Raw genomic sequence first — 15,692 nt, 5'->3', positions numbered from 1 at the left:
ATCCTCTGTCTTCAGGCATTGAGGGCAATGAATAATTCTTTTGAGGCACAGAATATGTTTTTGTATCTGTTTGAGGACTTGCACGGTAACTTGGTTTATTAATGTTTATCTTCGTTTCAGTTTGGCATTTAAATTAATGTTCCTAACACTGTTTAAACTACACCCGTGAATATTGAAAGATGCTTTTGGGAATGTAGAAAATCTACCTGTTAATTTGTATGTGCATCATTACTTGATAGTTTATGCTATGCATGAACATCTCTTAGGGGAATGGAACAAAATGTTAATATGGTAGCTGGAATATTGTAATTAAAATTTGTACTTTGAAGATTAAAAATAAGATTCCCATCCATTGGCACAAAGTACTTGTGGACATCCATTCTTTTAGATTAAGTTGACCCCTTTGCAGATTTCGGTTTTAAAACTTAGATTTCTGAACCTTTTTGGCTTCCACAACACCTAATTCTACTTTAATCTAAATAATGACATTGAAATGTTTAATAATCTTGGAAGATGTATCCTTTACAAAAGCACAATTTTGTGAGGAAGTATAGCCAATCAGATCAGTTATAGTTATATTGAGATTGATTTATGTCATGAAATTTGTTTCAAGCTAGAGTAGATTCTTAGAATTCCTATTGCTAATGATTAAACAACTATTGCCACTATGACTGATTATGAGCTACAGATTTAAAAATCACTAGCTACTACTAATTACAGCCAGCATTTAGTTGATGAAGATAATGTCAATAGTATTTGTTATCAAAGCTGTACTGTGTATTTCAGTGTGTATGGAATTCAGATAATTTATAAAACTATCTAAAAATAGTTTATATAAGTTATAAAATAGTTATAAAAATAACTAACAAAATAATAGGCTAAAAATGTTTTTGTCCATCCAAGGTAGCTGATTTGTATTTCTAAAGCCGGGGGATTTTCAACTTGTGTAGGGCTACTAAACTACTTAGCATTACAGTGGCAAGTAAATTGTTTAATTTGAAATAGATTGTACCTTTTTTCATTCAATTTTCTTTCAAAATTGGATGCTTGTGTGCAAAATAAGTAGTAACTTTGTGGGGAACAAAAATGCAAAGCAGTGTTTCGGATATGAGAGGCTTGTGCAACTGGATTATCAGTAGGTGGGCAGGTAGTTGGTGCAATATATCGCTATAACAGCATTCAAATCCTGCTGCAGTAAAGGCAAGCATACTATTTCCTTCCCAATTGCTTATCGTACTTCTTAACTTCTAGTGATTTCTGTACATTCATTCTTCACCACCTTTTCAACCTCGCCATTTAAAAAAATATATATAGTTTTGAACTCCAGCATGGTAGGTGACCTGTCACCTATTCACATCATACCTCTTCTACAATGTTTTTGCCCATTTATTTAGCCTGTTCATGTCCTTCCCTCATCCACAATGTAAAACACCCTTTTTATTTTCCCTTCTCTAAAGGTGAGCTCCCAGTGCTGTTTGCCCATTAATCTGCATCTTTAATTTTTTGGTGTGCAAATTCTTTGTTGTCTTTGTTTGTCCAGCTAATTTAGATTGTTTAATTACAAAAACCATTTAGCCCCCTTCAGAATAAAATATGCCACCTGTACTTGTCTATCAATAGACAATAGGTACAGGAGTAGGCCATTCAGCCCTTTGAGCCAGCACTGCCATTCACTATGATCATGGCTGATCAACCACAATCAGTATTACGTTCCTGCCTTCTCCACATATCCCTTGACTCCGCTATCTTTAAGAGGTCTATCTAACTCTCTCTTGAAAACATCCAGAGAATCTGCCTCCACTGCCTTCTGAGGCAGAGAATTCCACAGATTCACAACTCTCTGTGTGAAAAAGTTTTTCCTCGTCTCCGTTCTAAATGGCTTGCCCCTTATTCTTATACTGTGGCCCCTGGTTCTGGACTCCCCCAACATCGGGAACATGTTTCCTGCCTCTAGCGTGTCCTAGCCCTTAATAATATTTTATGTTTCAATAAGATCCCCTCTCATCCTTCTAAATTCCAGTGTATACAAGCCCAGTCGCACTATTTTTTTCAACATATGACAGTCCAACCATCCCGGGAATTAGCATTGTGAATCAACGCTGCACTCCCTTAATAGCAAGAATGCCCTTCCTCAAATTTGGAAACCAAAGCTGCACACAGTACTTCAGGTGTGGTCTCACCAGGGCCCTGTACAAATGCAGCTTTGCTGCTGCTATACTCAACTTCTCTTATGAAGGCCAACATGTCATTAGCTTTCTTTACTGCCTGCTGCACCTGCATGCTTACTTTCAGTGACTGATGTACAAGGACACCCAAATCTCGTTGTACTTCCCCTTTTCCTAACGACACCATTCAGATAAAAATTTGCCATCCTATTCTTGCCATCAAAGTGGATAACCTCACATTTATCCACATTAAACTGCATTTGCCCTCTCCCCCATCCTGTCCAAGTCACCCTGCATCCTTATAGCATCCTCCTCACAGTTCACACTGCCACCCAGCTTTGTGTCATCTGCAAATTTGCTAATGTTACTTTTAATTCTTTCATCTAAATCATTAATGTATATTGCAAATACAGTGCCCCCCATAATGTTTGGGACAGACCCATCATTTACTTATTTGCCTCTGTACTCCACAATTTGAGATTTGTAATAGAAAAAAATCGCATGTGGTTAAAGTGCATATTGTCAGATTTTATTAACATTTTTATACATTTTGGTTTCACCATGTAGAAATTACAGCTGTGTTCATACATAGTTCCCCATTTCAGGGCACCATAATGTTTGGGACACATGACTTCACAGTTGTTTGTAAGTGCACAGGTATGTTTAATTGCCTCATAATGTAGGTATAAGGGAGCTCTTAGCACTGAGTCTTTCCTCCAGTCTTTCTATTACAATTGAAAACTTTTATTGCTGTTTATCAACATGAGAACCAAAGTTGTGCCAATGAAAGTCAAATAAGCCATTATGAGACTGAGAAACAAGAATAAAACTGTTAGAGACATCGGCCAAACCTTAGGCTTACCAAAATCAACTGTTTGGAACATCATTAAGAAGAAAGAGAGCACTGGTGAGCTTACTAATCGTAAAGGGACTGGAAAGCCAAGGAAGACCTCCACAGCTGATGACAGAATAAAACCCAAACACCTGTCTGACAGATCAGAAACACTCTTCAGGAGTCGGGTGTGGATTTGGCAATGTCCACTGTCTGCAGACGACTTCATGAACAGAAATACAGAGGCTACACTGCAAATTGCAAACCACTGGTTAGCTGCAAAAATAGGATGGCCAGGTTACAGTTTGCCAATACTTAAAAGAGCAACCACTGTTCTGGAAAAAGGTCTTGTGGACAGATGAGTCAAAGATTAACATATCAGAGTGATGGTAAGAGCGAAGTATGGAGGAGTGAAGGTATTGCCCAATATCCAAAGCATTCCTCCTCTTCTCTGAAACACGGTGGTGGGGGTGTTATGGCCTGGGCATGCATGGCTGCTGGAGGTACTGAAGGCTCACTTATCTTCATTGATGTTACAACTGCCAATGGTAGTAGCACACTGAATTCTGAAGTGTGTAGACACATCCTATCTGCTCAAGTTCAAACAAATGCCTCAAAACACATTGGCTGGTGGTTCATTCTACAGCAAGACAATGATCCCAAACGTACTGCTAAAGCAACAAAGGAGTTTTTCAAAGCTAAAAAATTGTCAATTCTTGAGTGGCCAAGTCAATCACCTGATCTGAACCCAATTGAGCATGCCTTTTATATGCTGAAGAGAAAATTGAAGGGGACTAGCCCCCAAAACAAGCATGTTAAAGATGGCTGCAATACAGGCCTGGCTGAGCATTACCAGAGAAGACACCCAGCATCTGGTGATGTCCATAAATTGCAGACTTCAAGCAGTCATTGCATTAAAAGGATATGCAACAAAATACTAAACATGATTACTTTCATTTACATGACATTGCTGTGTCCCAAACATTATGGTGCCCTGAAATGGGGGGACTATGTATAAACACTGTTGTAATTTCTACATGGTGAAACCAAAATGTATAAAAACGGCCTTTATTAAAATCTGACAATGTGCACTTTAACCACATGTCATTTTTTTCCTCTATTACGAATTTCAAATTGTGGAGTACAGAGGCAAATAAATAAATGATGGGTCTTTGTCCTTAACATTATGGAGGGCACTGTAGCTGTGGTCCCAGCACCGAGGCTTGCGGTACCCCACTAGTCACTGCCTGCCATTCTGAAAGGGACCCGTTAATCCCTACTCTTTGTTTCCGGTCTGCTAACCATTTTTTTAAATCATATCAGTACCCTACCCCCAATACCACGTGCTCTAATTTTTCCCAATAATCTCCTATGTGGGACCTTATCAAAGTCCTTATTGAAGTTCAGTCATCAATGCTATCCTTTTCTGCACGTTTATTTATATTTTGCCCTTAAAATAAAAATTGGTATAAATCTGAAATTCAGTATGATACAATTGAAATTTGTTCAATGTTTAATTTTCAATGTTAAATAAATATTGTTTCAATATGATTAAGAATTTGCACAGTTAGAATATCTGATCTCCTTCCTCTACCAATGCAATCATATAGTCAGAACCAGTAGATTGCCAGAACTTAATGGAGACTGCTGCTGAAGCTATAAAACCTTTCATGCAAATTGTCTTTCTCCACGGTGCTCCTGCTACTCTCTGGTACTTGCCATTTGTGAAAAACTGATTTGTACTAATCTCATTGCTGCCTCCAGACTTGCCAACACACCATAAAATCTTTGGAATATTGCCTATCTTATGATTGTCAACTCTCCTCCAAGTTGGCAGCAAGCAAATGTTTGGGAGCGGCGAAGGCTCTAATGAGGCATCGATCTTAAACTAGTTTCTGCTCTCATTGAACCAGTTAGTCAGTCATTTGCTTCAGCTTATAGTTGTTAGGAGATTCCCATCACAGATATTCTGAAAGGAGATTATGTTGGCACTTACGAAGGTTCAGCTTTGAGCAATTGAATGAATTTGTAACATTTTCAAAATTTAAAAAATCCCAAATTTACTTAACCAGCTGATGTCCAACTAAGAACTTTAAAAAGATTGATCTGACCCTTGAGTCTCCATTACCTATTTTCTATATTAATACTGACAGTATTAATGTTCCTTTGAATGGTGTCCCCAGTTTTTGAGAATCTCTAAACATAGATAGTAGTTTTCTGTAGTTAAATTAAATATAATTTTACAAAATTTGAATGCTTAATTCTCTCGGTCATAAATTATTACTATCTTTGTCCACACCACTGATGGGTCACCATTTCAAACCTGAACAACGATAAAACTGGTACATTATGAAAGTGTAAATCATATTCTTAGCAGAAAATGGTTGAGGGTAGTGAGCAGCGTTATCAGCCTCTCATTTTCTCTTACTCATTTTTTTTCACCCTAACTTAGTTCAGATTGTGATTCCATCATTTGTTTCGATTAACTATTTTAATACTTAAAGCCCAGTGCAATATGGCACTATCATCTCTTTCCTCTTCCCTTGTGTTGTTATGCAATCTAGCATTCTTAGCATGCCACTGCAGTTAAAGTAATTTTTTTTTCCTCTACTGCATCCCAAATATTAACAAGTCTCGCATGACCTTTCATGTTAACCTGATTTGCAAGTGTTTCAATCACCAAGCATTGACACATGACGCTGTTCAAGTAGACATATTTAGTCACTGATGCACAATTGGATGAGAATTTTGGTAAATTCTCTTATTCCTCAGTCTATGGACATTAAAGCCATTTGAATATCCATCTGGTTAACATCATCCAAATACACCACAATTTAAGGGGTCAAAAGTGAAATGTTTGTTATCTTTTTGAATACCATATGTACATTTCTCCACAGGTCATTAGCAGAGCTTGGTTTACTTGTGTGATTAAAAGTAATATTTTTACTCAAATATCTATCTACAAAGGTGCGAGAGACATTAGACATGATTCCAGTGTAATATTAATAAGTGATATTGTTGACATATTCAAAGTCCCTTTATTGGGGAATTAATTTGATCTTCTCGTTATACGCATTCCAGGATGATGACTCATTCAATGGAATCTGGATAAGCTTGTACCTGATGAAAACATTAAACCAGTCTTTTCCCCACCCACCCATGCCAAGCTGTAACAAACTAAGCAGTTTATACAGTTAACATTGAGATAAATTGTAATTTAAACTTGGAAATGACTTTGTTACTTAAGAATTTCTATGATCTTGTGTTACACCCTGTTACCTCAATCTAGTGATTATGCAAATGAGAATCCCCAATATTTTCAAGATATGGTTGAAATCTGTCAGCCATCATTTTCTTTAGTCATCCCATTCCTTTGCTTTTGATTTTTCTCCTGCATGATTGAATATATGTACTACTTTACCCAAATAGTCATCCTTCATTTTTGAGAATTAGCAATAAATGTCACCGCAATCCCAACCACAGCAGCGAGAGAGGCCAATCTTAGAAACATAGAAAATAGGTGCAGGAGGAGGCCATTCAGCCCTTCGAGCCAGCACTGCCATTCATTGCGATCATGGCTGATCATCCCCAATCAATAACCCATCCCTGCCTTCTTCCCATATCCCTTGCTTACGTTCTCTGAAGAAGAGAGTGCTGGAGTAGCTCAGCGGCTCGGGCAGCGTCTCGGGAATACATGGTTAAGCAACATTTCAGGTCGAGACCCTTCTTCAGACGGAAGAAGAACATTCTCTGATGTTTTCTATGATGAAATCTTAGCAGTTTTCTCCTCATCTAATCAAAATACCCCAGTGCATTGTCACCTTAATCAAAATAGACTAACTCTCCATTTTATCAACTGAACTAGAATAGTCCATGGTTGGAACTTATTTGGATCATGTACAGGAGGAGTAGGGAATACTACTGTAAACGTTTGCACACAGTACAACACTCAATAACATGTAAACAATAGGTTAACTATTGCTTTGCCAATCATTTTTAATGTAGCTCTCTTCTAATTTGTTAAATTTCTCATTGTTCTTGATGTAAATTTTTTGTTGTTGAAAAAAGCATTTGCATTTAAAATGTAGCCCTTCATTTTGGCTGCACTATATGCACACAAAAGGGTGGGCTACAGCATCCTGCCAACCTTTCATTTTCAGTAGTCTTCCTAACTGCCTACAACCAAACAGAAAAAAGAACCATGCAGTAGGGGCACCGTGACCCCTAATAACAAGCATTGTGAGCTGGGAATTTATTGCTGTTACTTTACGGACAAAGATCTGGAGTTTTCTTCGCTGTATCATTTATGTAAGCACCAGCAACATAAGGAGATCTACCATCTTGCTTCAGGGAAACTAATGAGTAATAATCAGTTTTCAGAATATCAAGTATATTTTGCAAACAAATTTGGGGAAAAAATAAAAACCAAATGGTATTAAACTTTGCCATAGTTCTCCTGACTATTGAAAACCAACCATGGAGGGTAATTCAGCTGGTTGATGCATTGGATTATACAGTACAAAAAACAGTAAAATTGAATCTCCCATCAGAAGGAGAAACAGAAATCTCACATTAGGCTGTCTCAATTTGAGACTGAAATTTATGTACACAAGATTTTGGCTTGCCCATCAGAATTGGCATTGCGTTATCTATGTTAGTCACTACCACCATTTAAAAAAAAATTCTTTTTTTTTGTCCTTATTTCATAATGTTGGTCTAATTCTCTTTTTAATTCGACTGGCTGCATTTCAGACGGTATGGATATTTCAATTTTTGCATGCAAATGAGTTTTTTTGGAGATCCCATGCTGACGTTCCTCCCCATCTTCCACATGAAGATTAATTTTTGCCCTCCTATTATTGATTCTCACAAATTGAATCGAAGCAACAAACTGTTTCTCTGGAATTAAATGCATTTTTCCATAAGATTAATTCCTTTTACTGCTTTATAATAATTCTACACTTTCTGACTTTCTTACCATCCCCTTCCCACCCCAGAAACAATCTCCTCTCCCACCATTAATGTTTCTCTATTTTCTGTATGCAGTCTGTTGTGAAACCCTACCTCTTACCACAGCCAGGAAGTTGAGGCAAGAAATTGTATTGTGATCTTCCAAAACTGATTTTTGGGATTTTTTTTTTTTTTTCCTTATACATCAGTCCACTCTTTTTTAACATTGTGTCCAGGAGTCACTACTCGTTTTCTTAAATTGGGATACAGTCCACTTAATGGAACACAACAATGCCAGCAATATGAATTCATTTAAAAGCTAAATTGTCATTTTTCAATGGATTAGTGAAAAGAATTCCTGTTCTGCTTGATATATGTAGAGCGAATTAAGCTGCTTAGTACTCTGCGGGATGGTAGAAGCTTGGTGAATTGGAAAGAGATTTTGTGCAAAGTTTCTATTCTTAGTGGGTTGTTTTTGATTCATTTTTGGCATTCGGGTGTCACTCGCAAAATGTATTACTGATCCCTACTTACCCTTGTTTAATTGGGTGCCACCATTCATGTGGTAGGACTATACAGCTTTTGTCTGTTATGAGATTGCTTATATCTGTTGCATGTGTTTTTTGCTGTTTTAAAAAAAACATGTAATCCTGTTCTGCAGCTTCACTGGGCTGGCATCTCTTAAGTATAACTTTAAATTGCTCGTGATTTTTTGCACTCATTGATCCCCTGGCCTGATCAGTAACGAGAGTGATGGAAATGGTGGCCCATGAACTTGCATCTTATGTGTACAGTGCATTCAGAAAGTATTCAGACCCCTTCACGTTTTCCACATTTTGTTATTTTACAGCCTTAAAAATGAATTTAATCCATTTTAGAATATCACCAATCTACACACAATACCCCATAATAAAAAAAACGAAAACAGGTGTTTAGAAATTTTTGCAAAGTAATTAAAAAGAAATAACTGAAACATCACGTTTACATAAGTATTCCGACCCTTTACAATACTTTGAGGCACCTTTGGAATACCTCTTCTTCGGTATGTCGCTACAAGCTTGGCAGATCCTCTCAAGCTCTGTCAGGTTGGATGGGGAACGTCGATGCACAGCTATTTTCAGATCCCTCCAGAGATGTTCGATCGGGTTCAAGTCCGGTCTCTGGTTGGGCCTCTCATGGACATTCACAGACTTGTCATGAAGCCACTCCTGCGTTGTCTTGGCTGTGTGCTTAGGGTCATTGTCCTGTTGGAAGATTAACCTCCACCCCTGTCTAAGGTCCAGAACGCTCTGGAGCAGATTTTCATCAAGGATTTCTCTGTACTTTGCTCCGTTCATCTTTCCTTTGATCCTGACTAGTCTCCCAGTTCCTGCTGCTGAAAAACTTTCCCACAGCATGATGCTGCCACCACCATGCTTCACATTAGCTAAGGTATTGGCCAGGTGATGAGTGGTGCCTGGTTTTCTCCAGACGCGATGCTTGGCATTTAGGCCAAAGAGTTCAATCTTGGTTTCATCAGACCAGACAATCTTGTTTCTCATGCATTTTGGTAAACTCCAAGCGGGCTTTTACTGAGGAGTGGCTTCCATCTGACCACTATGGTAGAGGCCTGATTGGTGGAGTGCTGCAGATATAGTTGTCCTTCTGGAAAGTTCTCCTATCTCCACAGAGCAACTCTGGATCTCTGTCAGAATGAACTTCAGGTTCGTGGTCACCTCCCTGACCAAGGCCCTTCTCCCCCGATTGCTCAGTTTGGCCGGGCAGCCAGCTCTATGAAAAGTCCTGGTGGTTCCAAAGTTCTTCCATTTAAGAATGATGGAGGCCACTGTGCTCTTTGGGACCTGCAATGCTGCAGACATTGTTTTATACCCTTCCCAACATCTGTTTTGTACCCTTCCCCATCCACCCCGTACTGATTCCCCTCCCCCCCCATTCATCCTGTACTGATGATTTCCCCCCCCCATCCATCCTGCACTGATCCTCCCCCCCCCCCCCCCCCCCAACCATCACGTACTGATCCCCCATTCAACCCCCACTGACATCCCCTGCACTCTCCCCTCACAATTTTACCTACTCCAACCACACACAGACTAATTCCCCTGCCTCAATCTATCCATTCCGCACCGATTGCCTTCTCACCCCCCCCCCCCCCCCCCCCCCCCCCCCCCCCCCCCCCACCGCCACCTATCCATTCCGCACTGATTCACCCAACCCCCCCTGACCCCACTGTGCTGGAAATGTCTTCAGAGCGAACATTGACTATATTTGATAACGGAATGCAATCAAATGCGTTTTAATTCCCAATGCTATTATTTTAATCCATAAAGATGGATTAATTAAATTGTGAACACGTGAAACATTAAAACCGCAGTGTTTGATTGTCACTGCTACCATGGCTGCGTATTACAGAATTAATTTTAACGGCAAAGCAATGCTCTTGAAATGGAGTATCAGTACTGTAGTTATTTAATGAGCAACATTCACAACTATACGTTGGATTTATCCAGGTTTAACTTCTACAGTCGGTCATATACATCATGAATTTGGTCAGGAGATATTTCAGTTGAAGTTTTAATGTTAATTCTGAAGTGGGAATGATGGAAACAGCGTTTATCAATAATTTTTTTTAATCTGTTGCGTACAAACTGGGTATCTTCATTGCTGTTCACAACACATACATCTAATCTGAATGTCCGGTAACGTGGCGTTTTGACACCCTTAAACATATTGCCAAAAGAAGATTTGCTGAAGTTATGTCCTTTGGCCATCTCTTGTCAGGGGGAAAAAGTTAAGTGAGAGCCCTGTTATGTAAATGTGATATTTCAGTTATTTCTTTTTAATTACTTCGCAAAAATTTCTAAACGCCTGATTTCACTTCTTCAGTCTGGAGTATTGTGTGTAGATTTATGATTTAAAAAAATGAAGGAGTCTGAATACATTCTGAATGCACTGTATTTCTGTTGTTACTGATGGCCTACAACCTTTCTTAAATTCACCATGCCACATCTGTATTGAGACTATACCGGACGGCAAAATTGCAAGCAGTACAACTGCAAGCAAACAAACTGCACACTGCTCTTCATCAGTTGGCATATTGAATATAAAAGTTGGCAAGGTCATCTCGCACCCTATAAAACTTTGGTTAGGCCACATTTGGAATATTGTGTGCATTAAAGGAAGGATGTGAAGACCTTGGTTATTATTGGTTTATTGTCATGCCTTTCAATATTGTGCAGAACCTTGTTTGTACACTATCCAGTCCTAACTTACAATTAAGCCATACACGCAAGTACAATGGGTGATCCAAAGAGAAAAATAACCAGAGACAGAATAGTGTTACTTGATTATTCAAGATGTCAGGGGTTATGGGGAGAAAGCAGGAGAATGGGATTGAGAGGGAAAGATAGATCAGCCATGAGTGAATGGCAGAGTAGACTTGGTGGGCCGAATGGGTCAATTAAGTTCCTAGAACTTATGAACAAAGTTACCGCTGCAGAAAAAGTGTTGATATAAAGCAAAGAGCGAGTGCCACAATAAGGTAGGAGTGGGAGATTGAGGCGACGCTCAGCTTATAATCCTCCGACATTTTCGCCACCTCCAACGGGATCCCACCACTGGCCACATCTTCCCATCCCCTCCCCTTTCTGCTTTCCGCAGAGACCGCTCCCTCCGTAACTCCCTGGTCAATTCGTCCCTTCCCACCCAAACCACCCCCTGCCCTGGCACTTTCCCTTGCAACCGCAGGAAATGCTACACTTGTTGTTTTACCGCTCCCCTGGACTCCTTCCAAGGATGCAAGCAGTCTTTCCAGGTGAGGCAGAGGTTCACCTGCACCTCCTCCAACCTCATTTATTGCATCTGCTCCTCTAGATATCAGCTACTCTACATCGGTGAGACTTGGCGATCGCTTCGCCCAACACTTCCGCTCGGTTCGCACTAACCATTCTGATCTGCCGGTGGCCCAACACTTCAACTCCCCCTCCCATTCCGAATCCGACCTTTCTGTCCTGGGCCTCCTCCCTGGCCAGAGTGAGTGCCACCGCCAATTGGAGGAGCAGCACCTCATATTTCGCTTGGGCAGTTTATACCCCAGCGGTATGAACATTGACTTCACCAATTTCAGGAAGTCCTTGCTTTCTCCCTCCTTCCCCCCCCCTTCCCAGCTCTCCCACAGCCTACTGTCTCCGCCTCTTCCTTCTTTCTTCCCACCCCCCCCACCTCCACATCAGTCTGAAGAAGGGCCTCAACCCAAAACGTCACCTATTCCTTCGCTCCCTATATGCTGCCTCACCCACAGAGTTTCTCCAGCATTTCTGTCTACCTCAGCTTATGAGAGGTCAGTTCAGTGTGAAAAAAGCTGTTCCTGAATCTGGTGGTATGCTATGTTCATATCAATGGGACAATGGTGGAGAAGGTCAATTCCTGGGCGCGCATATTTCCGATGATCTTTCTTGGACACAACACACTGATGCAATTATAAAGAAGGCACATCAGCGACTCTACTTCCTGAGAAGATTACGGTGATTCGGCATGTCGACGAGGATTCTCCTAAACTTCTACAGGTGCACGGTAGAGAGCATTCTGACTGGTTGCATCGTGGCCTGGTTCGGCCACTTGAAAGTCCAGGAGCGAAAGAGACTGCAAAAAGTTGTGACCACTGTCAGTCCATCACCGGCTTTGACCTCCCCACGGTGAAGGGATCTATCGTAGTCGCTACCTCAAAAAGGCAGTCAAAACCATCAAGGAACCGCACCATCATGGCCACACACTCTCACCATTGTCATCAGGAAGAAGGTACTGGAGCCTGAAAACTGTAACGTCCAGGTTCAGGAACAGCTTCTTCCCTACAGTCATCAGGCTATTAAACACAACAGCAAATAAGCTCTGAGCTCTGAACTGCAAAAGGCTATATTGTTATTTGCACTATATTTGTTATTTATTTTACTTTTTCTTTTTGATTTTTCCCGTTATGTACTCTGTTTACATATTCACATATTCTGTTGTGCTGCAGCATGTAAGAATTTCATTGTCCCATCTGGGACATATGACAATAATTGCAGTATTGGGCAGAGCAATTGCCAAATGAATTTGTGGTGCAGCACAAAAATATGTTTTCTGCAGGGCATCTACTGAAATTGGACAAGCCACATTTTCATCCTCTTCTGTGGAAGTAGAGATGTGCTTTCTTGGCCATAGTGATTGGAAAGAGAGCAGAAGTAGTTCAGAAGTAGAAGGATGTTGCCTGGTTTATGTTATCGGGAAAGCTGGACAGACTTGGAATGTTTTTACTAGAGTATTGGAGAATGAGTGACAATCTCATAGAGTATATAAACAATGCAAGGCATGAGTAGGGTAAATTGGCTCTCCCCTAGGGTGGAAAGGTTAAATACTAGAGAGCATAGCTCTAATGTGAAAGGGAGCGGAGGAGGAGGTTTAAAGTTGATGTGTCATCTTTTTACAGAGATTGGTTGGTGCTGTGTTAGCGGCAGAGGAAGGGAGGTGTGAAGCAGAAACAATAAAACATTTCAGAAGCATTTTGATAGGTACAGAAATAGGCAGGGATTTGGGGCAGATATAGACCATGTGCTGGCAGATGGGATTAGTTTAAATTGGCATTAGGATTGGCACAGACATTATAGGCTGGAGGGCCTGTTACTGGTCACTTGTTGTTTACACTGTACAGTGCCACACACTTTGGTGAGTGCTCTTGGTGTGGAAACGGAGATTTGGCTGTACAAGGACTCGGTGCTGATGACATCAACCAGCATTACCATAGACAGATGCATGTCGATGTAACTTGGTGAAGATATGGTCATGTAGGCTTATACTTACCATTTCTAATCACTTTCCTAACTGGAAAGACTTATCGAGGCTTGCATCCCAGCCTTCCCAAAAATGAACTGAATCTAGCCATTTAACCTATGATTTTGCATGGATATCACTATTAACCATATAACCATGGCATAACACTAAAATTGAGTGTTTTAGTGAAGGGTATATGAGATTTTCACTCCTATAGAACTTGCTGTAATTTATTTAACAACTTTACTCCATAATAGTTATAAAATGTACCCATTTGGTTCACGTGTCCTTCCGGAAAGAAAATCAACAATCCTTGCCCTATGTGGGGTATATGTGACTCTTGATATACTCATGTGGCTGACTTAATAACCTCCTTAATTTGGAAACAATTAAAGGTAGACAATAAATGCTAGCATTACCAGTAATATTCACATTTCATGAACATATTACATGTTCAGCTGCCTACATTTCATTGTCTTAATTGAACTGTTAAAATTTCCTTGAGCTTGTAGTCATACACCATCGATTTGCAGTACAAAAGCATAGCCAAATTCTGTTGCAAACAAATGGCACTTGCTGTACCAGAAGGCAACTGAGAAATGGTTATACTGCCAGTATTTCAATACAATCACATATGAAAAACTTTCCACAAAGCGAGGGAGAAAAACTGGATGATGACAATTATTTTATTCGATATTTTCATGGTTTTTGAAATTAAAGCTTTAGAAATTTATAATCTGTCTATTAATGTGGTGTGTATATATAACAAGATATTTCTTGTTTTGCAGAGGATGCTGACTACAGTGCTTTTGGTACTGACACTTTAACGCGGAGAAAGAACGTCCTGTCAAACGTACTGCGCCCTGATGTTAATCGTAAAAAATCCTCAATTGCAATCAGCTTGCCGCGTGACTTCCGTCCTGTGTCTTCAATCATTGATGTGGATATTCTGCCAGAAACCCACCGAAGAGTGCGGCTGTACAAGCACGGGTCTGATAAACCACTAGGATTCTATATCCGCGATGGCTCAAGTGTTCGAGTAACCCCCAATGGACTTGAGAAAGTCCCTGGAATTTTCATTTCCAGATTGGTGCAAGGGGGATTGGCAGAAAGCACTGGTCTGCTAGCTGTAAATGATGAAGTGCTTGAGGTGAATGGGATTGAAGTGTCAGGAAAAAGTCTTGATCAAGTGACTGACATGATGATAGCAAACAGCCATAATCTCATCATTACTGTGAAGCCAGCAAATCAAAGGAATAATATTGTGAGAATCAGTCGGACTTCTGGTAGTTCAGGTCAGTCCACTGACAGTGGAACTAGCCACCTTGCTTATATGGCGTCTCCACACATTGTGCAAAATTTCCATTCAGAAGACATGGACAGTGATGAAGATACTGACATAGTCATTGAGGGCAGTGGTGAGCCACAACACATTTCAGAGGCAACTTCTACCAGTGCTAGCATAGCATCGTTAACAAAAAATGACCATAATCATGGTGTAACTTCAAATGGCTCTGTTGCTGGAGTTAAAGGAAACGTGTACATGCCATCAGGTCCCATAAAAGCGGATCCTGTTGAAAACGTGAACAGGCAAAGCATTGAGGAGGATGGCACTGTTATTACACTCTAGGTTTCTTGATCTGCACTTACGGGTGCCAGTGTTTTGTTTAAGGTTTGCCTGTTGTACAGTAGCACTATCATTGTAAATTACTCACTTTTATGAAATGAGCTTCATAATCTATCGAGTTAATATCACCAGAAGTATAGACTTAAGTGGACAGGGTAGTAAGAGTTTCACTGGCTGGGCTCATTCCTTGTGTATATTTTTTTTACATATGGAAATTAAAAAAAAAAAACACCACTTTTAGAAAAGAGAAACAGAACCACTACTTCCCAAACAGATATAACGAAGAAAAGAATGAACTGGTATTGTTCCAACCTAT

General features: G+C 40.1%; 1 protein-coding gene across 1 annotated transcript in view; it reads left to right on the top strand.

Annotated features, from left to right (window-relative positions):
- The window catches only part of pard6b (par-6 partitioning defective 6 homolog beta (C. elegans)), a 34,424-nt gene extending 18,937 nt beyond the window's left edge, over window positions 1-15,487 (top strand). Inside the window, exon 3 of the mRNA XM_055652471.1 lies at window positions 14,538-15,487. Within this exon, the coding sequence (XP_055508446.1) occupies window positions 14,538-15,379 (842 nt within the window). The 3' untranslated portion in view covers window positions 15,380-15,487. The remainder of the gene's footprint in view (window positions 1-14,537) is intronic.
- The last annotated feature ends 205 nt before the right edge of the window (window positions 15,488-15,692 follow it).

Source organism: Leucoraja erinacea, chromosome 21 (genome assembly GCF_028641065.1).
Source record: "Leucoraja erinacea ecotype New England chromosome 21, Leri_hhj_1, whole genome shotgun sequence".
NCBI lineage: Eukaryota > Metazoa > Chordata > Chondrichthyes > Rajiformes > Rajidae > Leucoraja > Leucoraja erinaceus.
Note: the sequence above shows the minus strand (reverse complement) of the source record. Positions and strands in the feature narration are given on the sequence as shown.